This window comes from Littorina saxatilis, linkage group LG16 (genome assembly GCF_037325665.1).
Source record: "Littorina saxatilis isolate snail1 linkage group LG16, US_GU_Lsax_2.0, whole genome shotgun sequence".
NCBI classification, from domain to species: Eukaryota; Metazoa; Mollusca; class Gastropoda; order Littorinimorpha; family Littorinidae; genus Littorina; species Littorina saxatilis.
Window position 1 is genome coordinate 53,508,960 of NC_090260.1, and position 23,646 is coordinate 53,532,605.

The following is a 23,646-nucleotide window of genomic DNA, read 5'->3' on the forward strand; positions in this document are numbered from 1 at the left end:
TGTGTTTGTTTTTGTTTTAATACAAAAAAAACCGTGATCAAATAATCAGAACTCTTTCAAAATACTCTTAATAAAATATATTAAATGCAATAACTTTTGTTTTTTTTTAATTCAAATAAATGTTTTAGTTTGACTACATTTGAATAGAAACTGAATTCTGATGAAAGCAGTTACTGTAAAGTCATTTGAAGTCACATGATAAAAATCACATGGTTTAGTTGAGCAGACCACAAAGTGCAGAGCTAAAATATGTGTATGAATCTGTGTGAAAATCCAGTCCGTTTGTCCACAGGGATGCTAGGAAGCAGTCAAATGGGGTCGCTCAATCTGCTCAAATCCAGTCAAATGGGGTCGCACGGGCCGACAAATGGGGACGTCCCCGTTTGTCGGAAGCGTCCCCATTTGACTGCTCTCCAGTGACAATCGTCCCCATTTGTCGGTAAAACCACCTACACACACATACACACACATACACATACACACACATATACACACACACACACACACACACACACACACACACACACACAAACACAAACACACACACACACACACACACACACACACACACCAAGACCCTCGTCTTCATTCTCCGTCTATGTTAACACATGTTATCTAAAATTGACTTCAAGTAAACAAAATAAGACAACATGCACAGACTGACAACAACAAGAACATACAAGCCAGAGCACAGGTGTTTTTCTTGACAGAGCATGACTCACTGGGCGAAAAGTGGCGTTTTGTATCTTACAAAACTACTCAAAATCCCAACAAAACTTCAAGTTTCAATGGGTTTATCACATTTTGGTGTTCACGACAACGCCAGATTTTGATTGGATTTTGTTGAAGTTATCGCAGCGAAATTGCCTGGAATTTCAGCGCGTTTTGCGACGGTCAAAACATCATGTTAAACCATGTTACAGCATGTCTGTAACATGCAAAAATTCCAAGTTTTGATGGCATTAAAGCTTTGGTTTAACGCCAAGTAACATCATGTTATCGTAGACTTAACTTGCAAAACTGCTTGTTTTGGTGGTGTTACAGCTTGCTTGTAATGTGATTAACATCATGTTACCGTAGACTTAACTTGCAAAACTGTTTGTTTTGGTGGTGTAACAGCTTGCTTGTAATGTGATTAACATCATGTTATTGCTGGTATAACATGCAAAACCCCCATGTTAAAGCTTGCTCAAATGCCTATTAACTCCATGTTATGTTGGTGTTAAAGCTTGCTCAAATGCCTATTAACACCATTTTAGTTGGTGTAAGGCTTGATTATTAATGTAAAAAAACCACCATGTTATGACGTTCACATAATTGTTTTCCACTGGATGGAATTTTGTGGAAAAGAAAGCATGTTGTTTGGGAATTGTGTGCGGGTTTCATGCTTGGATATTGCACTATGCTGACTTGTCACAGGTCAATTTACATTTAACAATATTAGTTTTCAAATGCATCATCCTTCACACATTATGTAAACATCTTTAACATTAACACTTTGGTTGTAAAATTATTGCACTTTATTCAAACAGGACAAAAACAAAAATGCTGATTCACAATGTACAATAGCAAAGGACTATTTTGAGTGGAGACAGTGTTCATCCACACTATACTTGGATAAGCTAAAATAAATTATTTAAATCGGTGAAGGCCACACGAAATGAAAACACACCATCAGTAAATTACTTCCCTTGTGAGTAAGAGCGTCAAACCCATAAGAGCCATGTAAGTTTTAGCCCATGTGAGTGTGTGTTGGGAGGGGGGGGGGGGGCAGATGCCCTGTGAAAACATTGGCCATAGATATATGTGAATTACTTCCCTTGGGTATGAACATTTATGAATGATTAAATGGGTGAAAGAAGGCCACACAAAATGAAAATCAGTAAATAACAAAATCATTTCCCTTGTGAGTAAGAACAGTCATACCATGTTCCAACTTTTTGCTAAAATTTCGCCCACAATGTGACCTTCAAAGTTAAAAAGGGGTAACTGAACTTCATGTTTGGATGTCATGGAGTCCAACATGTCAGTAAATTTTGAAAGCCCTGGATTCATAAACATCTGAAAACTGCTCAACGTCTTTGCATCAAGGCACATTAATAAAAGTAAGAGTTAGTAAGACTGGCCTAACTGCTATGGTGAGGCAGTAATCACTCTTTGATAAAGAATTATTTGAATTCTGAATTTCGAACAAACAAATACAGTGTCCTTCCAAACCCCCTTTTCAGGCCTCCAAGAATAAAAAAAAAATAAGCTGGTCTTAAAAAGGAGGAAACCTGCTTAATATGTAGGTAAATGTACAACAGGTTGTGAACAGAAAATCCAAAAATGTAAGGTCTGAAAAGCGGGGAAGTTTGAAAAGGGGGGGAGGGGGGGACCTAAAATGTGACGATCATAACAACCATAATTTATCTAACAAAGTTCATTCTGAAATCTTCTTCAGCGTTTGATTATGGAGAGACTAAATCCTCAGTTCAGATGTGGTCTTAACTCCTTGTCTCCCAGGTACACACAGTCACTATGTACATTGCATCTGTTATCATTCGGCACATATCCGCATCCTGCTTAGACTGTTAGCTTCAGTCGCTTCCTGTAACGTTGATCTAACGCCAGGATTCTAGCCTGTTGATACAGTTTCTACAATTCTGAGTGACCTGCTGCAGCACAGCTGGTCTCGGCTTAACAAATCTTGGTCAACATAGATGGGGTACAAAGTGTTAAAACAAAGCGTCCTTCCAAAGTTGATGACAGGTCCCCAGAGTATTCACAAAATTATATGGTACTGGAACTGGAAGCCTTGCACGGCGACGAAAAAGATGTCCACGCCTACATGAAGAAGCATCCTTCACGGCTTCAGCGGAAACAGTCGGCTGGGGATGAGGACAGCACCTATGTAAAAAATATAGACAAGAACAAAAATATATGTCAATGGGAAAACAAAGAAACAAGTAGAGAAGGACCTCCCCACCTTTACACAGTGAAAATGAAAAACACATGTGAATGTACTTATGTTTTAAATCTCCCCCCCCCCCCCCAATTAAGACCAATTATCCAAGATATTTTTCAGTCCTCAAAGGAGAATTTCACTGTTCTCACGGAACCCTGAAGAAAACTGAGCTGTGCTATAATATATTATATAACTGCAAACATCCCTCAAATTCAATATTGCAAGCCACTATACATTCCTCATAAAGGCACTTCATGCTCACGTGTGAAAACTAACATAAGTTTACAAGTGTGTATCTACTTTATAATAATAATAATAATAACGGGCATTTATAAAGCGCCTTATCAGAAGTTCAAAGCGCGTGACAATACGTGTATAAACAATTCATACAATCACTGTCAGATTCAAACAACACATCATGCACATCTCACATCCACAGACTCTATGCTAAGGCCCAAAAAAGTCGCGTAAGGCGAAAATACAACATTTAGTCAAGTAGCTGTCGAACTCACAGAATGAAACTGAACGCAATGCAACGCAGCAAGACCGTATACTCGTAGCATCGTCAGTCCACCGCTCACGGCATAGGCAGTGAAATTGACAAGAAGAGCGGGGTAGTAGTTGCGCTGGGAAGGATAGCACGCTTTTCTGTACCTCTCTTCGTTTTAACTTTCTGAGCGTGTTTTTAATCCAAACATATCATATCTATATGTTTTTAGAATCAGGAACCGACAAGGAATAAGATGAAAGTGTTTTTAAATTGATTTCGACAATTTAATTTTGATAATAATGTTTATATATTTAATTTTCAGAGCTTGTTTTTAATCCGAATATAACATATTTATATGTTTTTGGAATCAGCAAATGATGGAGAATAAGATGAACGTAAATTTGGATCGTTTTATAAAAAACATATTTTTTTTACAATTTTCAGATTTTTAATGACCAAAGTCATTAATTGATTTTTAAGCCACCACGCTGAAATGCAATACCGAAGTCCGGGCTTTGTCGAACAATACTTGACCAAAATTTCAACCAATTTGGTTAAAAAATGAGGGCGTGACAGTGCCGCCTCAACTTTCACGAAAAGCCGGATATGACGTCATCAAAGACATTTATCAAAAAAATGAAAAAAACGTATGGGGATTTCATACCCAGGAACTCTCATGTCAAATTTCATAAAGATCGGTCCAGTAGTTTAGTCTGAATCGCTCTACACACACACACACACACACACACACACACACACACACACACAGACACACACACACACGCACATACACCACGACCCTCGTTTCGATTCCCCCTCGATGTTAAAATATTTAGTCAAAACTTGACTAAATATAAGAAGTCTGTTTACGGTATCCCGACCGACCCTATTTTTTTGCGCGACCCTAGACTTTTTTGGGGGGCATTTGGGAAAAAAAGAAAAAAAATTAAAATTTTAAAACAAAGTTTGTTTTTTGGCAAAATAATTTGATAATGTTTTTTGGAGAAAAAAAAAATCCCGACCTACCGACCCTATTTTTTGGGCCGATGTTACCGTAAACAGACTATTTTTTTGTTTGGCCTAAGGAACTATCCGTAATGTTGTTGGAACAAGTGAGTTTTCAAATTGGACTTAAAAGATGAAATGTATGGAGAGTGACGTAATAGAAAGGGGAGTGAATTCCATAACTGAGGGCCATGATATGAAAACGTGCGGAAGCCATGAGCCTTGCGCTTAAAGCAACCTTGACGGAGAAGTCGAGCATCAGCAGAAGAACGAAGGGTGCGAGAGGGAGTGTAGAGGGAGACCAGTTCCGAAAGATAGGCAGGTGCCGATTCAGAGATGATCTTGTAGCAGAAGCAGGCAGCTTTATACCTAATACGTTGAGACACAGGAAGCCAGTGAAGTTCTTTCATGAGAGGAGTGCTGCAGAGTGTTGTACTTTATGCAAGGGTTGGAGAGTGGAGTCAGGGCAGCCTATGAGAAGGGATTTGCTGTAATCTAATCTACACAGAATGCAGGATGTAACGAGAGTTTTAGTGGCATCAACAGTCAGAAATGTTCTTGTGGAACCTATTCTTCTAGTTCTAATGTAGTACCTGTTTGTAGTGAACTCACCAGCAGGAGTATTGCATACATAATTACGCATTACTTTTTTTTTTTTTTTTTTTTTTCTTTTTTTTTTGTATTTGCCAAGCACATCATTGTGGGGCTTTTAATCAGTAACATGCATCCGTCTACAATGTATCATCATTCATCCTTCAACATGTATCATAAATGGCAAGTATAAATATATATATACAACATTAAGACATAACAGACAGACGAGAGAGAGAGAGATAGAGAGAGAGAGAGAGAGAGAGAGAGAGAGAGAGAGAGAGAGAGAGAGAGAGAGAGAGAGAGAGAGAGAGAGAGAGAGAGAGAGAGAGAGAAGGAGAGAGAGGGGGAAAGAGAGAGGGAGAGAGAGAGAGAGAGGGAGAGAGAGAGAGAGAGAGAGAGAGAGAGAGAGAGAGAGAGAGAGAGAGAGAGAGAGAGAGAGAGAGAGAGAGAGAGGCGGTGGGTGGGGGTGGGTAATGATGGTGGTGGTATCATTTATAATGTATACTTTTTTCTTTTTTTTTTTTTTTTTCTTCAAATTATCAAACGTTCCATGAACAAACTTCACCTCGTCTCGACTTATACAGTACTCACAATCTTCTAATGTACATTTCATTTTCCAATATACTATTCAAATCGTATCTATCACCATACTTATATTTACTAATACACATTTTTGCAATCAAAATAATGTGATTAATTACCTTATTATTTTGGCATATATTATTAGGTTGATAACCAAACAAGATATCTTGTTCTGAGAGGTGCACATTTAATCCTGTATTTCTAAACATATAATGGACAACATTTTCCCAAAAGCACGTCAACTTCTCACACTGCCAAAAAAAGTGTTCAACATAATCAATGTGTTTACAAAATGTACATAATTTTGTTTCTCTAATTTTCATTTTATTTAATAATATATTCGTGGGATAAATATTATGTAAAATTGTCCATTGTAACAATCTCAATCTTTCTTCTTTTGTACATTCGCTTGCTAACAGCCAATAATTGTGATCTAGTTTAACCTGATATTTATGTAACCAAAATGTAACAGCGCAAGGCTCGCTCGCTTTAGACTGGACTATCAGCATGCGAAACTTTCTCGCGGAAGGGTTAGTGATCACAGGGTTCCGCGTGTCAAGGTCATTATTGTGTTCGCCTGCTCGCGGGCTGGCTGTGTTTTTGCGAAGTGCAAGCGCTCGCACAGCGGTCTTCATTGCGCCGTACTCAAAAAATCTAGAGGGACTGTATCCTATCTTTGTGCACAGCTGGTTAAAAGGAATCATATCTCCGTTATCCCAAATATCTTTCACCGTATCTAAGTGTGCTTCTATCCATTTTTTAAAATATAAGCTTTTATTTTTATACATCACATTTATATTGTTCCATAAACATTGATCACCAAAGCGATCTTCTCTCTCATAAATCAATGCTTTATTATGGATCCATTTTAAGAGAACTTCTTTCCAAAAGTTTGATCGAATGCATTCAATACCTTGAAACAGTTTTAGTGGTGTTGTGGCTTTAAAACAAAGTAAATTTCTTCCCAATACCTGATAAAGACTTAATGGAATCGTTGTCCACGGTTCATATTTTCGTTGTTGAAGTTTTGCTGCCCATGTGAGTAAAAAAGAAGTCTGCATATCGTGGACGTTTATCATGTTAATACCACCTTCTTCCACCACATTACACAATACATTTCGTTTAACTTTTTCAAAGGCTTTTGTATTTGAATACTTCCTTTTCCAGAGAAATCTGAACAAAATAGTATTCAGCTTATCGAGAACTTTAACAGGGGCAAGAAGCGCCTGCATAGCGTAAACAAATTGTGAAACTAAGAAGGACTTAATAATACACAATTTGCCGCTTATACTTAAATTCCTTCTTGACCATCTGCAAATGATTTGTTCAACTTTTTCAAGTCTTTTGGACCAATTTTCCATAATTTCAGAGGCCGGGATGTCATTTTTAAAAATAATTCCCATGATTTTAACCTGGGTATTCCATTTAATATCGCAATATTTCTCTTGACAGTTTTTACGCGATCCCAACCACATTGCTTCCGTTTTACTTTTATTTAATTTTAAGCGAGATATATTGGAGAAATCATCAATGATTTCCAAAACCGTTTCCATGTCGTTTTTATCTTGAAGTAAAACAGTTATATCATCGGCGTACATAGCCAGTTTCAGGATACGCGATGTTTGTTCTGCAAAATCTACATCTGGTAAGGCAAATCCTTTAATATTGGGGTGACTTCGGATTTTGATTGCTAATAATTCTACAGCAAGCACGAAGGCCAAAGGTGAGAGGGGACATCCCTGACGGATTCCGGAATTCACACTTATTTCTTCCGAAATCCAGCCCATATAATTTATGCAGCTCGTGGTGTTTGTCATTAGAACTTTAATCCATTTCACAAATTTTTCGCCAAAACCAAATTTTTTAAAGGACCAGACCACATAGTCTTTTGAGATGGAATCGTAGGCTCGGGCGTAGTCAAGGGCAAGTAATATACCGGGTTGATTTCTTTCATTTGCGTAATTAATGACATCATCGATTAATCTAATCAAGTTACTTGCCTTTCTTCCCTTAATAAATCCTGTCTGATCTTCCGACACGAGGTCAGAAATAACACCAGATAAGCGCTGCGATAAACATTTTGCCAGCATTTTATAATCTGTATTGGTTACAGATATAGGTCTCCAATTCTTAAGGCTATCTCTCGGCAAATCTTTACCCTTATGAATTAACGTGATAACTGCTCTTTTCTGAGTATCTGACAATTCACCGACTCTAAATGCATTTTGAAGGGAATTAACCACCATATTTTTTACTTTAGGCCAACAAAATTTCATGAAACTTGTAGTCAATCCGTCTAAACCTGGTGACGAACCATTTTTTAATAGATACAGCGCCCTGCCGATTTCTAACACGGTAAAATCAGTTTCCAAAACATATTTGTGTTCGTCATTTAACTGAGGAATATTTAAATTAAGAACTTTACTTTCAGCATCCTCCTCAACAAAATTCCCATTTTTATCAAACACGTTATTGTAAAATCTCACTTGCTCCTGTAAAATACCTTTTTGCGTCGTTATCTGAGAGCCATTTTCATCAATTAATCTGTCCATAAATTTTAAATTAGCTTTCACTTTTTCCATATTTAGAAAATATTTTGTATTCTTTTCACCTTCTTCGATATATTTTTCACGGGATCGAATTTGAGCACTCTTTGCCTTTTGAATATCATATATTTCCAACTTTGCTTTTAATTTTTCCTTTTCAACAATAAATGTTGAATTTTCAGGGTGCATGGATATCTGTTTATCTAATTGATTCAAATCCTTTTGCATTTGTTGTTGGTCTACAACTGTTTGCCGTTTTTTACATTTACTATAGTCAATAGAAAATTCTTTAATTTTTATTTTACATAGGTCCCATTTAACTTGTGAATCAAAATCAAGATACTCGTTGTCATAATTCTCCAAAAAGGTGTTTAAACCTTCAACAAACACTCTATCTTTCAATAAACTGTCGTTAAATTTCCAGTATGACGGGCCTCTCTCCATATGAGTCAGACTGTATTTCATTCTAACCATTCTATGGTCGCTCTGGGCAACGGATTGAATTTCGCACTCATGTGCACGATTTAAAATGTTATCCGACACAAGTATATAATCCAATCTTCTTGCTATGAAAGGAGTTTTCCGGTACCATGTAAACTCCTTGTCGTCTCCATGTGCCAAACGCCACAAATCGTTTAATGCACATGTAGTCAACATCGTCTTAAACATTTCAACATCTGTGTTGTTATGCTTTCCGCCGCTTATGATATCTAATTGATTATCAAGTACACAATTAAAATCTCCACAGACAATTTTTTTCTCATAAATTCGCTCATTTAGACAGTTGGAGAGGAATTCGTAAAAAAGCCTTTTCTCATGAACTTCATTTGGACTGTAGACGTTAAAAATATATATACTTTCTTCATCTGCGTGGATTTCCAATTCAAGCACTCTTTTAGATTTTACAACACATGCAACGTCATAAGGAAAGGATTTTTTCACTAAAATGACTTGTCCAAGACTATGGCTGGTAGAGGAAACGTGGAAGATTTTCCCTCCCCATTCCCTTTCCCACTGTTCAACGTCACTGTCTGTTATGTAGGTTTCCTGCAAACATACAATATCAAATCCATTCTTTTTAAGATTATGAAAAATAGTTTTGCGTTTTGTCCTGTTCCATAAACCATGTATGTTTATCGAACAGACTGATAAAGCCATGGCGAAGGTAGATTACATATTGTTGAAATCACGATCAAAATTCAGAGTCCGTGGGGCAAGCCAGGGTGGAAGAAAAAAAAACACATACGGTCAAGACACAAGGTCGAGGCACGTGTCAACCCCACACGCTGTGCGGCGTGTTTTCGTCACGGTCTTCGCACACACTTTCTATGTCAGAGTTGTCAACATTGGCTGAGTCTGTTTTCTCACGTGCAGCGTCAGTGCGTGTCATCTTCACTAAGTTTTGGTCTGCAGGGGGGGAATCCCTGAGTCTCTTGCCTGGTGTGTAAGATCTTGACCTAGGGAAGGCCAAGGTTGACTGCTGTGTGCATGGTCGGCTTTTCCGCGTCTTGGCAGTTGTGTTGACTCGACCTGTGTCCTCGGACTGGGAGTGGTTGGGGTTGGCTTCTGTCGTTGTGGTTGTGATAGGAGTGGCGAGGATAGTGCTACCGGTATCCACGTCTTGGTCCTGAGGGGTGGCATCTGTGTTCTTCCCCTGTGTTGGTTCATTGCTGTCGGTGTCGGTGTCATTTGGGAAGGCGTCGCAGTGCGGGTCTCCCCTTCTGTGACCCGGTTTGTGACAATCAAGACAAATGACGTCATTTCTGCAGTTCGAGGCTGTATGACCCTGCGTGAGGCACCGCCCACACGTTCCTTGTTGGATTCTACGTTCTTCTTTCTGTTCGAAGTGGTAGATGGACGCTTTAAAGTTTCCCAGGTTTACCCTTGCTGGGAGAGGACGATCGGGAACCTCGACGTAAATGAAACGTCGGCCGGTCAACCAACGGGTAAGCCCACCGTTTTCATCCCTATCTTTTTCCATGTATAGCTCTGAGCGGGGTTTCCCCCCTACCTTTTGGATCATAGCGAGGATTTCCTTGTTGCTGAATGAGATTGGGAGATTCCCAATTGTAACTTTCGTTGTTTTAAGCTCCTTTTCTCCATCTTGGGTTTGGATGATGAAGGGATTTTTGTCCCTGAAGCTTACGGTGACCCCTCGTAGTGCCACCCCGTTGAGCAGAAGCTTTAATCGCGTTGCCCTAGACTTGGGGTATATTCTCCATAGTGCTCCGAGCCTCTGTGCACCGAGAATGGTGTCATGTCCAGTTTTTCGTTCACATGCGCTGCATATCTCATGAACCGTGTAAGGCTTGTCTGATTCTGTAGGCAGATGTTTGTGTTGAACAAAAACAGGTTGGATAGTGTCTGAATTTTGGGTATACGCGGCCATCTTGAAACAAGGACGAAGCCGGTCGCTGCCGATTGAATCGGCGGAAAAACACACAAAAGACAGTACCTTTAAACGAGCAAAAAACAGTCTTGTACGTCGCTGGGACTGTATGTAGACTAGCTACGGCCGAGAAGCTGGTGTAGGTCCACTTTTGAAAGGTTGTAGACCCAAAACACTGGAGCTCTCGAAGAAGGGGCAGTCTGACATCAGACGCGCAACCGGAAGTTCCTAATTACGCATTACTGAATTAAAGTAACTATTTTCAAAGCTTCTCGCTTACCTTGGAATAGTGTCAAGCAGCTTATGTTGTGTCTAGATCAGCCATCAGATCTTCACACTCAGCCTGCACTTGCTGAAAACTGGACATGCCTGTATCTCAATCAAGCTGTTGTTGCGGAGACAACGGAACCATGCTCAAGTCAGGTCCAACTGAAATAAAAGCATATTGTTAGCTGATAAATGATTTGATCAAGCAAAACCATGCGGTATTTTTTTAATAAAATATTTTGTATACCCCGCTAATGCAAAAATAATGTACTTATTTACTATTAGCATTAATTTTAGCTGGTCATTCAAACCAGAGCTTGTTCTAGAACTCCACAAGAACAACCATGGCAGTTGGCAATGGCACTGGCAGAATACAGATCAAAACAATATTAGTATTAGCCTCACCAAGGGTTGACTTCCCATCAAAATGAATGACGGACTGAATCAAACTTCAGAGACATTACAATTTTTTACAACGATTTTTTCAGCAAACAGCCATGTTTACCTGTACAAATGTATCAGTGAAATCACTATGAGTATGACAGTATGACAGTGTGGTAAGCTTACCGACGATTCGTTCAGTGTCCTCTTTCTATGTAAGTAGTGGTCCAGTGAACGATACCTTCCGCCTGTGGTTCGAGTCAGAGATTAAGTTAAAACTTAATTCGAGAAGCCAAACACTGACGAATACTTACGTATTTTGAGCAAAACCCACGCACGTCGACCACAAGTTGATGTCTGCTGGAGTACGTAATCATAACGTAGAGGACAACAGTTTCACTTGGCTGGCTTCGGTTATTCCCACCTGTATCTGTTCCTTGCTGTTCTCCAAGAGACACCATGGTGCAGCAAGCTGAAGGGTGTCCTGTCGTATTTCCTCGAAGTTGTAGTAGGCAACCAGGTCAGGAGCAGGAGGTGGGGGGCGACTGACCTGCAGCAGAATTCAAATCAATTAGTCAAGTCACTATGACATATCTTTATTGTTATCGCCACACGACGGGCGCTGTGGCGGGGTGGTAAGACGTCGGCCTCGTAATCGGAAGGTCGAGGGTTCGAATCCCGGCCGCGGCCGCCTGGTGGGTTAAGAGTGGAGATTTTTCCGATCTCCCAGGTCAACTTGTGTGCAGACCTGCTAGGGACTTATCCCCCTTCGTGTGTACACGCAACCACAAGACCAAGTGCGCACGGAAAAGATCCTGTAATCCATGTCAGAGTTCGGTGGGTTATGGAAACACGAAAATACCCAGCATGCTTCCTCCGAAAGCGGCGTGTGGCTGCCTAAATGGCGGGGTAAAAACGGTCATACACGTAAAAACACGAGTGTACATGAGAGTTTCAGCCCACGAACGCAGAAGAAGAAGTTATCGCCACACCAACCCAAAATTTTTCCTACCATACTGTATTTGTTATCCTGAGAGAGAAAAAATCCATGTTGCAGACTCAACTGGAAAAAATCCCTTCTCCATCATCTAGTGGACAGAGCTCACATGATTTCAAACAAATCTTTTTTTAAAGTCACATACTTTGTGCGACAGTGTTAGTGTACTGTAACTGTAATTTATAAATAGCAAATTAATAAATATCACTTATCAGATAATCAGCTAAATGCCTGGCAGATGACCCTCATTCAAAGTGAGTCGTGGCTAAACCATGAAACTAGAAAAACAGGTTATACCACAATATAAATCTCACACTGACAGCGGACAAAAACTGAGAAAACACCCAGTATACATGTACCGGTACTCACAAAAGAGTTACAAGTAGCATATTATCACTATCAGTATCACTAATAGCATACTATACTGGGCAAATAACAGCAATTTTTACTCACTGGGGGTTTCCTGGCTGGAGTCTTTGGTGTTTCTACTGACTTCTGTAGCACATGGTTGGTTGGCAAACTTCCTGGAATGAGTGCTCGCTTGCCTGTAGGCCCAGCAAAAAAACATGCAAAGAAAATGTTCAAAATGCTCAGTCGAAATTATAAGTTAAATTAACTAAACAGACCTATACATTTAGATCTATTGAAATAGAAACAAGAATTAGTAAAACACACTACTGCAAATCTGTCAAGAATGAACAAGACTGACTCAGTGACCGAGTAAAACAACAAAAGAAATCTAAGTTCTAACCCAGAAGTTTACTAGAATATATTCAAAAACACATTATCACAAGAACAAAGAGTGGTTTTTTTCCCCATTACCTAATAATTATAGCTCAGAATTACGCCTTTGTCAATGTATGATTCAGAATACGATTGTGTTATTTTTTGTCTGCGAGCTGTAAAAGTACTAGTTACTACTAGTACTAAGCCTCATACTGATTGATTGATTGATTGATACTAGCTAGAACTTCGTCACTTGAAGCATTACAAGCAAAACAACACAGCACAGACAATCAGATGAAAGCTTATTTTCGCTATATTACTAGTTTTTTACGTACCGTATTTGAAGCATGTTTCTTTGAAATGTCGGGAACATATCCTCGCATTCTTCGGGTTGAAAAGCTTGTCAGCACGGTTGATTTTGTGGATAAGAGCAGCTCTCCATTCGGCATCCGCTTTTCCGTTTGGTATACCATGGAAAGTTATAAGCGTTGAAGATCTTAGTGAGCTCACGCTGCATCCAGGCATACAACAATTTGCACCGGGCATCTTGAAATCATGGTTCACTTCTCTGGCATCATCGAAAAATGGCGAAACGGAAGTGACTTTTTTCGGAATGCAGCTTTCTTCCGGTTGTCAGCACTTACCGCGAGCGCAGCGAGTTGGCGGTCAATACACAACTATGCGCCGGCATAGACCACTGATCTAACAAGAAAAATGTTCATTCAAAATGAACAGCGTCGATGCAATGTCCACCAAAGATTTATTTTGGGACGTGTTAAAGGTTAGGGTCAAAAGTTAATGAATTGCATGTTGTGCTGGATATATATAAATTGTTTATTTCAGTCAATGCTTGCTATGAATTGATCAAACAGCCACAAGAAAAAAAAACTTTTTAATTAAAAAATAGAGCTTGTTTGAAACAGGTAGAAAGGAAGAGTTGATATTGCAATATCTGTACGTGGGAATGTGGTGAAAAAGAGTGCTAACTTGAAAGTAGTAAGTCAGTCTCAGATCCATTTCAAATATTTATTGCAGAAAAGCAAAATACAAATTAGAAAAAAAAACACAGAACCATTACCAGGTGTCATAGGAATGTTTGAAAACAATAGTTTTAATTTTACACTGTAAATACAGGAATCAGAATTAAACACCTCAAATTGGCACATGCATAATGAATCACCTGGAATTGCAACAGGGAGATACTGAAGTAATTGGAAACAAACATCTGAAATTGACAGAGAAACAATTGAAAATATAGTACCAGTTGACATGAGCGTACAATATTTTAATGGAAGTGCAATTTTAGCACGAAGCATCCGCAGGAGGATGCACTAACAATTACATAGTGCCACAAAATGTGTACGGACATTTCACAACCGTGCATTATTAGCACAGAACACATACATGGGGGCGCACAAAACATTATTGTGACAATAATTTACACGAAACATTTCACATAAGTACATTTTTATGCATGGTGCATCTACTACAGGAGGGTGCTCCAACAATGATGCATAGTGCCAACATTTAGCGCAAACTTTTCACAACAGTGCATGAAAAACCACAAAGCGCATACAGCGATTATATAGTAGCAAGTTGCACTAAACATTTGAACAAAATGCTTTTTGTTCAAATGTTAACAGCACAGCACCAAGTTTTGCATAAGTGCACAACAGCACTGACCATTTCACAAAAGTGCATAACAGCTGTGACAATTTTACAAAAGTGCATTGACCATTTCAGGCAGATGGCTAACATGCAGATTTCGCTTTTGTCTGTCTTTCTTTGAAAAGTAGGCATGTTCAAGATCGATGAAGTCATGAGCAATTGGGCTAGATGACAGAAAAGATTCAAAAACGTCAGATTCAGTTAGATGACAGAAAAGATTCAAAAACGTCAGATTCAGTGTTTTGGGCACTGTTGAACAGGAACATTCTCTCCTGTTCAACAAATGTGGGTTCAATTCAAAAGCAACATTGTCACAGATAGGCTAGTGTTACATTTCTGTAAAGTTTCAAAAACATCTTCTATGTGTTGGTTACTGTTGAATAGAGGCATATTTTCCTGTTCAAAAAAGTCTGACACAAATTTTCGTAGTTGTGGGTTAAGGTTCGATCTATACCGTCATTCAAACGAGTCGTAGAACCGTCATTGTCACAGATAGTGTTACATTTCTGTTTTACATTTAAACGAGTCGTAGATCAGCCATATCCTTGCCTCTGATCCATGTGTGTGAGGGGAAGTATACGTAGCCAAAGGGTCAGTTCTGTTCAAGAGGCAATGATCTGGTGACAGAGGAACAATATTTCCGTCTGAAGCTCTTCCCGGTTTCTGGAACCATTTTGAAGAGCAGTTATGCTGGTTTTGAGTCGGAGAGAATCACGACTCTTGTTGGAGGTCGAGGGGGGGGGTCATTGATATAGTGGCATGCTCTTAAGATAACGTAGCCAGCATTTCTGCAGTGAAAATGGACACATCCTTGTTGAGTTTAATTTTTTTTAAACTTATTTTGAGGTCAGGAATGACAAAAGCACAGTCAGCTTGGTCATCATTTTTTGGGAGCCGTCAGTAAATATTTGTAGGTGATCTTTGTTATTGTTTGAGATTATTTCTTTTACTATTGATGAGACAAGTACAGGGTTATCTTTTTTTGTTACACCCAGATCATGATCAGGGATGATAATGGGGGATTCCATGAACCAAAATGGGAAGGGGTGAATGGGAATGTGGGCCATCCTACCTGGGTTTACCCCCACTTTCTTGAAATATCGGTTGAACATATAGTCTGCTAGTGGGATCGTTGCTTCGTGTATTCTGGGTGTTTTTCTTTTTACATTTAGTCAAGTTTTGATGTTTTAACATAGAGGGGGAATCGAGACGAGGGTCGTGGTGTACGTGTGTGTGTCTGTCTGTGCGCGTGTGTGTGTGTAGAGCGATTCAGACCAAACTACTGGACCGATCTTTATGAAATTTGACATGAGAGTTCCTAGGTATGAAATCCCCGAACATTTGTTTCATTTTTTTGATAAATGTCTTTGATGACGTCATATCCGGCTTTTCGTGAAAGTTGAGGCGGCACTGTCACGCCCTCATTTTTCAACCAAATTGGTTGAAATTTTGGTCAAGTAATTTTCGACAAAGCCCGGACTTCGGTATTGCATTTCAGCGTGGTGGCTTAAAAATTAATTGATGACTTTGGTCATTAAAAATCTGAAAAATCGGTAAAAAAAAAATAAATTATAAAACGATCCAAATTTACGTTCATCTTATTCTCCATAATTTTCTGATTCCAAAAACATATAAATATTCTTAGCGCAACTACTACCCCGCTCTTCTTGTCAATTTCACTGCCTTTGCCATGAGCGGTGGACTGACGATGCTACGAGTATACGGTCTTGCTGAAAAATGGCATTGCGTTCAGTGTCATTCTGTGAGTTTGACAGCTACTTGACTAAAATATTGTATTTTCGCCTTACGCGACTTGTTAGGTTTTGGTAAGAGGCCGAGGTTATTGTGTCGAACTCAGCTGTGAGCTCTTCGTTCACCGCATTGTCAAAAGTACTTGCTCTTGATACGTACTGGGCCGACTTTAGTCTTCTTTCTTCATCGAGGGGCAGCCAGCCTCTTGATACACTAGTTTGTTTATGGAGTCTTTTGGGAGATCAAAGATGAGTTAGAGTGCAGCCATTTCGGCTCTTAGGCACAATAATAGCAAACTAAAGAAGGGGAAGGAAAACGAAAGGGAGGGTAAAAACCACGCACTTCTTTACTCAAACTTCATAAAACCGACTGTAAAACTAACACCGGCTATTCTCCTTTCTCAATCATTATCAAAATCGATCCTAAAACAAAACAAGTCGCGTAAGGCGAAAATACAACATTTAGTCAAGCTGTCGAACTCACAGAATGAAACTGAACGCAATGCAATTTTTCAGCAAGACCGTATACTCGTAGCATCGTCAGTCCACCGCTCGTGGCAAAGGCAGTGGAATTGACAAGAAGAGCGGGGTAGTAGTTGCGCTGAGAAGAATGGCACGCTTTTCTGTACCTCTCTTCGTTTTAACTTTCTGAGCGTGTTTTTAATCCAAACATATCTTATCTATATGTCTTTGGAATCAGGAACAGACAAGGAATAAGATGCAATTGCTTTTAAATCGATTTCGAAAACTTAATTTTGATAAAAAAAAAAAATATTTATGTTTTTGGAATCAGAAAATGATGAAGAATAAGATGAACGTACATTTGGATCGTTTTATACATTTTTTTTCTACAATTTTTAGATTTTTAATGACCAAAGTCATTAATAATTTTTAAGCCACCAAGCTGAAATGCAATAACGAGGTCCGGCCTTTGTCGAAGATTGCTTGGCCAAAATTTCAATCAATTTGATTGAAAAATGAGGGTGTGACTGTGTCGCCTCAACTTTTACAAAAAGCCGGATATGACGTCATCAAAGGTATTTTTTTAATAAGAGAAAAAAATGGTCGGGGATATCATTCCCAGGAACGCTCATGTAAAATTTCATAAAGATCGGTCTGGTAGTTTGGTCTGAATCGCTCTACACACACACACGCACACACACACGCACACACAAGTCACACACGCACACATACACACACACACACACACACACACACACACACACACACACACACACACACACACACACACGCACACACACACACACACACACACATACACCACGACACTCGTCTCGATTCCCCCGGCTCTATGTTAAAACATTTAGTCAACACTTGACTAAATGTAAAGAGACATTATGTATTGCATCTAAACACGAGGTGAGTAAAACATTATCAGAAAAGGTAGAGCAAGAGAAATCCCAAAACTCAAATTCGAGTCAATCCAGTTTGTACTGTACGTACTACAAGTTGAGAAATTTGCAAGTCCAGTCAGTAGCCACCATCTCGGACGGATTTTTCGGGGAGGGGGGTGGGGGGAAGTAGAACAAAGGCCTATCTGTGGTCAGCAACACATGGGAAAACGATTAACTCGGCTAGGGCCCCAAGCAAAAGTGTTGCATGCGCATGGCAATACAGAAGGAAACTACGATCTGGTTCCACTAAAATTGTGAGCTTAGAACTGACCTACTTTCTCTGCTCAACGCACGGGCATTCGGGAAATGCATAGCCTACTCTCCTAAACCTGTACACGTGACAAGGCTCATATAGAGAAAATAAGAGATACCCCCCAAAAATGTATATGCACTGCATTTTTTTTTACATTTATAAACTGATGATCAGTGTGTGTATGTGTGTGTTCAGTTGTGTGTGTGTGTGTGTGTGTGTGTGTGTGTGTGTGTGTGTGTGTGTGTGTGTGTGTGTGTGTGTGTGTGTGTGTCACTGTGTGCCCGTGTGTGTGTGTGTGTGTGTGTGACGGTCAGTCAGTGTCAGTCACAGTGTGTGTGTGTGTGTGTGTGTGTGTGTGTGTGTGTGTGTGTGTGTGCATGTGTGTGTGCCGTGTGCAGTGACGGTGTGAATGTGTGTGTGTGAATGTGTGTGTGTATGTGTGTGTGTGTGTGTGTGTGTGTGTGTGTGTGTGTGTGTGTGTGTGTGTGTGTGTGTGTGACCGTGCTGAGAGAGAAACTAGAGAGAGAGAGGGAGCCGATAATCGTCTGATTCTGCAGACTCGCCGAGAGGCGGCCGGGGTTCGGCACCAGGCTGATTAAAACGCAGAATAATCCATCAAAACAACACTCTAACATCAAGTTTTAGAAACCAGAAAAACTTATCGTAACTCCATAGGTTTTGTGGTGTTTTGCGCACTGCTGAAACGCGTTTAACACGACGTGAATCGCCGTGCGTTAACGTAGCGAAAACGTCCAAAACGCAGACACCAAAACTCGATGTTTTACCGTGTTTTGCACCCCGCTAAAATCCCAGGGATTTTATTGCGTTACGGCAGTTTTTCTAACTTGATGTGAATCGCACAGGTATAATGCCACAAAATTCAGTTGATTAACTTCATGTTTCATGTTATATGCCACGTTATAGTGCCAAAACGTGACTTTTCGCCCAGTGACTACACCAGTCTCGCTGTCTGGTTTGCGAGGAGCTGATGACCCAGTTTGAACACTGGCTGATATTTTATTTTGTAAATCTGTGCACCACACCGGGCTGACACGGGTTACTGGTCACTGGGCATGAACATGATTCACGGATTTTGTTTTGTTTTGATATTTTGTTCTTCCCAACGGACTCCGCTTCTTCAGTGAACACTCGTCTGCATATGTCTCCGGCGTGCACGGACAGTAAGACGGACAGACAGCCAGATGAACAATCGAACGGAGGGACAGATGACATTTAAGCAGTCATAACGGTTGGGGTGGACAGGGGGTTAAGCCCTTTTAGTTTCCAGGGGTCGCCAATGTTCTTCGCCGCAAGGTGGTGTTCTCTTTGTGAGGGACATTTTGTTTTAGCCGCCCTATGTCCATACGCCTGTATTTTCCCGTTTAAAAACCCTATCATGAGTCGTCCCGGAGGTCGCCTATAGTTGTGGACTGGGCGTTAAGCATCCAACAATCAATAAAAACCCAATCACACATGTCTGGCAATGGAATGTTCACCCAATGATCCATGTAGTCTTTCTCATCATTTATAATATTAAATGCCAGGCTGGAGCTCAACAAAAATGAAATGTATTGGTTTGATTTGCCATTTGGTTACAGATCAACCCACAGATTTCCCAATTCTCATGGACCAGCCAGGATGCACTGACATTGATTAAACGTGATCCTTCTCACCTTTGAATTACCCGTCGTTCCTTTAGAAATGCAAAGACCTGGCTTGCTGAAGAAATCATCTGCAAATGAAATGCAAACAATTACACTCACAGCAATGATATACACATGCATGCGCATGCTGTCAATATTCAATGTTGTTGTGCATGTCTATCAATATTATTAGAGTTGCCCCGAGAGTGCTGTGTTAAACACTAACAGCGTGCGTCTATTAGAGATCGGATTGACAGCCAGTCGTTTTAAATCGTGTTTTCTGTAAGCTTAGCTAAGAAATGCCATATTATTATCACCATTCTCAAGTTACCTACCCCTATAAATTCAGCACTGGAGGAAAAAAAAAGCATGAAATTAGAAGCAGAGACATACTATGTCTCGAAGTAACGAAATTTGTCTTGCGTGAAAAATAGATCCAGACTATCTTCGCCGTTCGCAACCATTCGATCAGTCACTGCCTCATCCCAAGACAATATAGCCTTCACAAAATCCCTTATTCACAATAAAGTAAAAAGAACAATGACAAAAGCATTCAGTTTATGTTCCCTAATATATATTATACATCAAACAATCGTAAAATTAAGTTTCCCGCTCACCTTGGATCCACGAGGCATCGCCACCTTGAAACTGCAACGCGTCAGTAACTAGAGTTAGCTGTCCTTGGGCTGTGTGTTTTGGCATGTCAGAAACTTGTTCACACACTTTGATGTGTGAACTAATATACACACAAAATTGACTAAAGTGTACAAAGAGGTTCCAGCCTTGAAAACTTCTGAGAACCCTCATTTGACACTTTTCTTCAAGAAACAGTAGTAAAAAAAGTGGGTCCCATTTTCATAAACCGACTTTTTCTTCAAACCCAGTTGGACGCTTGTGTGTTAATGCAAGGAACCCAGTTATGTAGTTGGGAACGCACACACACACACAGACACACAGTGACACACACAGTGACGCACACAGTGACACACACACACACAGTGACACACACACTATTACACACAGTGACACACACAGTGACACACACACTATTACACACAGTGACACACACTATTACACACAGTGACACACACACTATTACACACAGTGACACACACAGTGACACACACACTATTACACACAGTGACACACACACACACACACACACACACACACACACACACACCCACACACACACATAGTGACACACACAGTGACACACACAGTGACACACACACACAGTGACACACACATACACACACACACAGCGACACACTGACACACACACATACACACTGACACACACAGTGACACACACACACACACACACCGCAGTGACACACACACACACACACACAGTGACACACACACAGTAAGACACACACAGTGAGACACACACAGTGACACACACAGTGACACACACAGTGACACACACACATACACACACACACACACATACACCACAACCCTCATCCCTATTCCCCCCTCTACGCTAAAACATCTTGTCAAAATGTGACTAAATGTAAAGTGGACACTGAACACATAGCAATATTATGCTGTAGCGTATTTCTCCAGACACCAGTCAGACCGCAACTGACAGCAGTGACCTGGGCCCGTATTCTTGAAAAAGCTGCAACTCATATACTGGCCAGTATAGAACGACTTCTGCTCGATAAGTCCGCTAAGTGTTATTTATGAAACCCCGATAAGGCCTTACCGGGGTGTCACCGAGCTGTAAAGTTAGAGGACCCCTCCCCCTCCTCTAAAGTCGCTACCTGTCAGGTAACTTCACAAAAACTGTCAATGTCACTCTTTTCATAGTTATTCAAACCGTCAATTCTGAATAAATCTTGTTCAATATTGTTAGAAGGGTTATGTCCCTCATGGTCACACAATGGTGTCATTTAAGCACCAATGCATTGCGGACAAATACCAGATATTGCTCGCCGATGCTCGATCATACCGGCTTTGTGGCGAAAGCGTGCAAGCGTCTTCTTTAATGCATTACAGTGTCGAGAATGTGTAAACTGATATCGTGGCCAACCTTCTACCAGACTCACATGAATACCAGGGGAACATAAATAATTATCGGGCGATATAAACGAATACTGGGCGGTAGTTACACGACAGTTTGACTTTGACGGACACAATTTTGCATTTTTTTCAGGAATACAGGCCCTGGGTGACACAAAACACAGACAGGGCGATGCTGAGGTAAGTCTCTTCTCTTTAGTCTCATCAAACAGGTTACGCACAACGCACAACGGAAAACCTCGGATGTATCTGTCTTTACGTGAGCTAACAACCCCCGTGAGGCAGCCGTTGTCATGTTATATTAAACCTTACTCTGATCCAGCTATGAAAGCCGGGTCCAATCAGGCCACAGTAAAACTGACATCATTGTAACATGTTGTAGAATCTCTAGACTGCTCTCGTTCAGTTATCAAAATATATTGTAACTAGAGAAATACCCGGCTTCGCCGGTTTTTATCCACCAGTTTGTGCCCGGGGTCCAACTGAATATGCCCACCAAATTTGATGCAGAATATTTAGGATATCACAAACAGAACTCTACAATCCACAGGTGTTGCCTTGCGAGCTATAAAGAGCTATAAATATCTCACAACTTCTAAGGCGAACAACTCTGCAGAGTCTGCTGTGAAGGGCGGCGGTAGTCTCCCTGTCACACCCGCCCCCGTTTGAATGAACCGAACCATGGACCCGCCAAGCTTAGGTCCCTCCCAGATTCGTGGAATGGGAACAGCACGAAAATGATTCAGTGACCATAATGCCATTCCTGATCATATCATGTCGAGTCCCATCCATGTCGACGACGCCGAATGTGATCGAGTGCCGAAACACCATAATCACCTTTGGAGGCGAAGTCCACTCACACAGGAATGAGACATTTAGAGCTTATCTCTAAGCCCTTTTAAAACTGTTACGGCTTCTCAAAGGAAGGCCAGAACATACAAATACACAAAAGCCGCCAGACCACATCACAAACAGAACTGAACAATCCCCAGGTGTTGCTCACATAGAGACACACACACCTAAAGTGTGGATGGTTACCTAAGAGGCGGCACTGGGTGTAGTGCCTTTCTAGTGCACTTGCACTACAACAGCACTGGGTGCAGTACTCGCTCCGGCATCGAAGAATTTTGCACTAAAAAATGCACAAAATTTGACCTATTTCGTCGCCTATAGAGGACGGAAAGAATGTCATTTTGAACATTGTTATGACATTCTTTCCGTCAAAAAAGTCAATTTAACGGTGTCAATTTAACCATAAGGCAACCATCCACACGTGTGGACGGAAAGAATGTCATTTTGAACATTGTTATGACATTCTTTCCGTCAAAAAAGTCAATTTAACGGTGTTAAATGAAGCGACCATCCACACAATTAGGTTGCCATCCAGAGTTTAGGTTGCCATCCACGTGTGGATGGTTGCCTTATGGTGATTTAGGCAACCAAACCTGTGGAAACATGGGTACACACACACACACACACACACACACACACACACACACACACACACACACACACACATACACACACACACACACACACACACACACACACAGAGAAGCCGTATATATATATATATATATATAGATACATCTATAAATATATAGAGATAGATGACAGTGTAATTTTCGCGTGGCTATAAATTGATTCGACCTTTGCACTTTTACAGTGAGGAAAATGTAGGGGTGCAAGGACAGCGTTCTGGACAGTGTAGTTACCTTCTAAAAATAGTAACGGAATGGGAATATCCGCGCGCCACACGTAGGAAGGGAGGTAAACGCTGACAACACTGGAGAGATAAGGATGAGTTACTGGTAGTGGATCCCGAAAAAAACAAAATCGGTTTGCGCTGCGCGCTGAGAGCACGTGTTGAAATATCTCATCGACCAGATTGTGTCCCGGGTGAACGTGAATATGGCCATCAAATTTGAAACAGATCCATCGAGAACCTTGGCCGCGCATCG

At 40.5% G+C, this 23,646-nt stretch overlaps 1 protein-coding gene and 1 long non-coding RNA gene across 4 annotated transcripts in view; one reads left to right on the forward strand and one right to left on the reverse strand.

Annotated features, from left to right (window-relative positions):
• The window catches only part of LOC138951001 (uncharacterized), a 72,865-nt gene extending 50,900 nt beyond the window's left edge, over positions 1-21,965 (forward strand). Inside the window, exon 3 of the long non-coding RNA XR_011450916.1 lies at positions 21,819-21,965. This is a non-coding gene — a long non-coding RNA (uncharacterized lncRNA). The remainder of the gene's footprint in view (positions 1-21,818) is intronic.
• LOC138951236 (uncharacterized) lies at positions 1,195-13,567 on the reverse strand. 3 transcript variants are annotated; one of them, XM_070322889.1, is made up of 5 exons: positions 13,260-13,567; positions 12,652-12,743; positions 11,626-11,751; positions 10,834-10,982; positions 1,195-2,889 (listed from the first exon to the last, which is right to left on the reverse strand). In XM_070322889.1, the coding sequence occupies exons 1-4, from the start codon at positions 13,468-13,470 to the stop codon at positions 10,968-10,970; spliced, it is 444 nt and encodes a 147-aa protein (XP_070178990.1). In that variant the 5' UTR covers positions 13,471-13,567; the 3' UTR covers positions 1,195-2,889; positions 10,834-10,967. The 3 variants fall into 3 exon arrangements, 2 of the variants coding, with proteins under 2 accessions (XP_070178990.1, XP_070178989.1); XR_011451064.1 differs by having other exon boundaries at positions 1,199-2,889; positions 11,516-11,751; positions 12,652-12,722; XM_070322888.1 differs by having other exon boundaries at positions 1,201-2,889; positions 11,516-11,751.
• Positions 21,966-23,646: the final 1,681 nt, after the last annotated feature.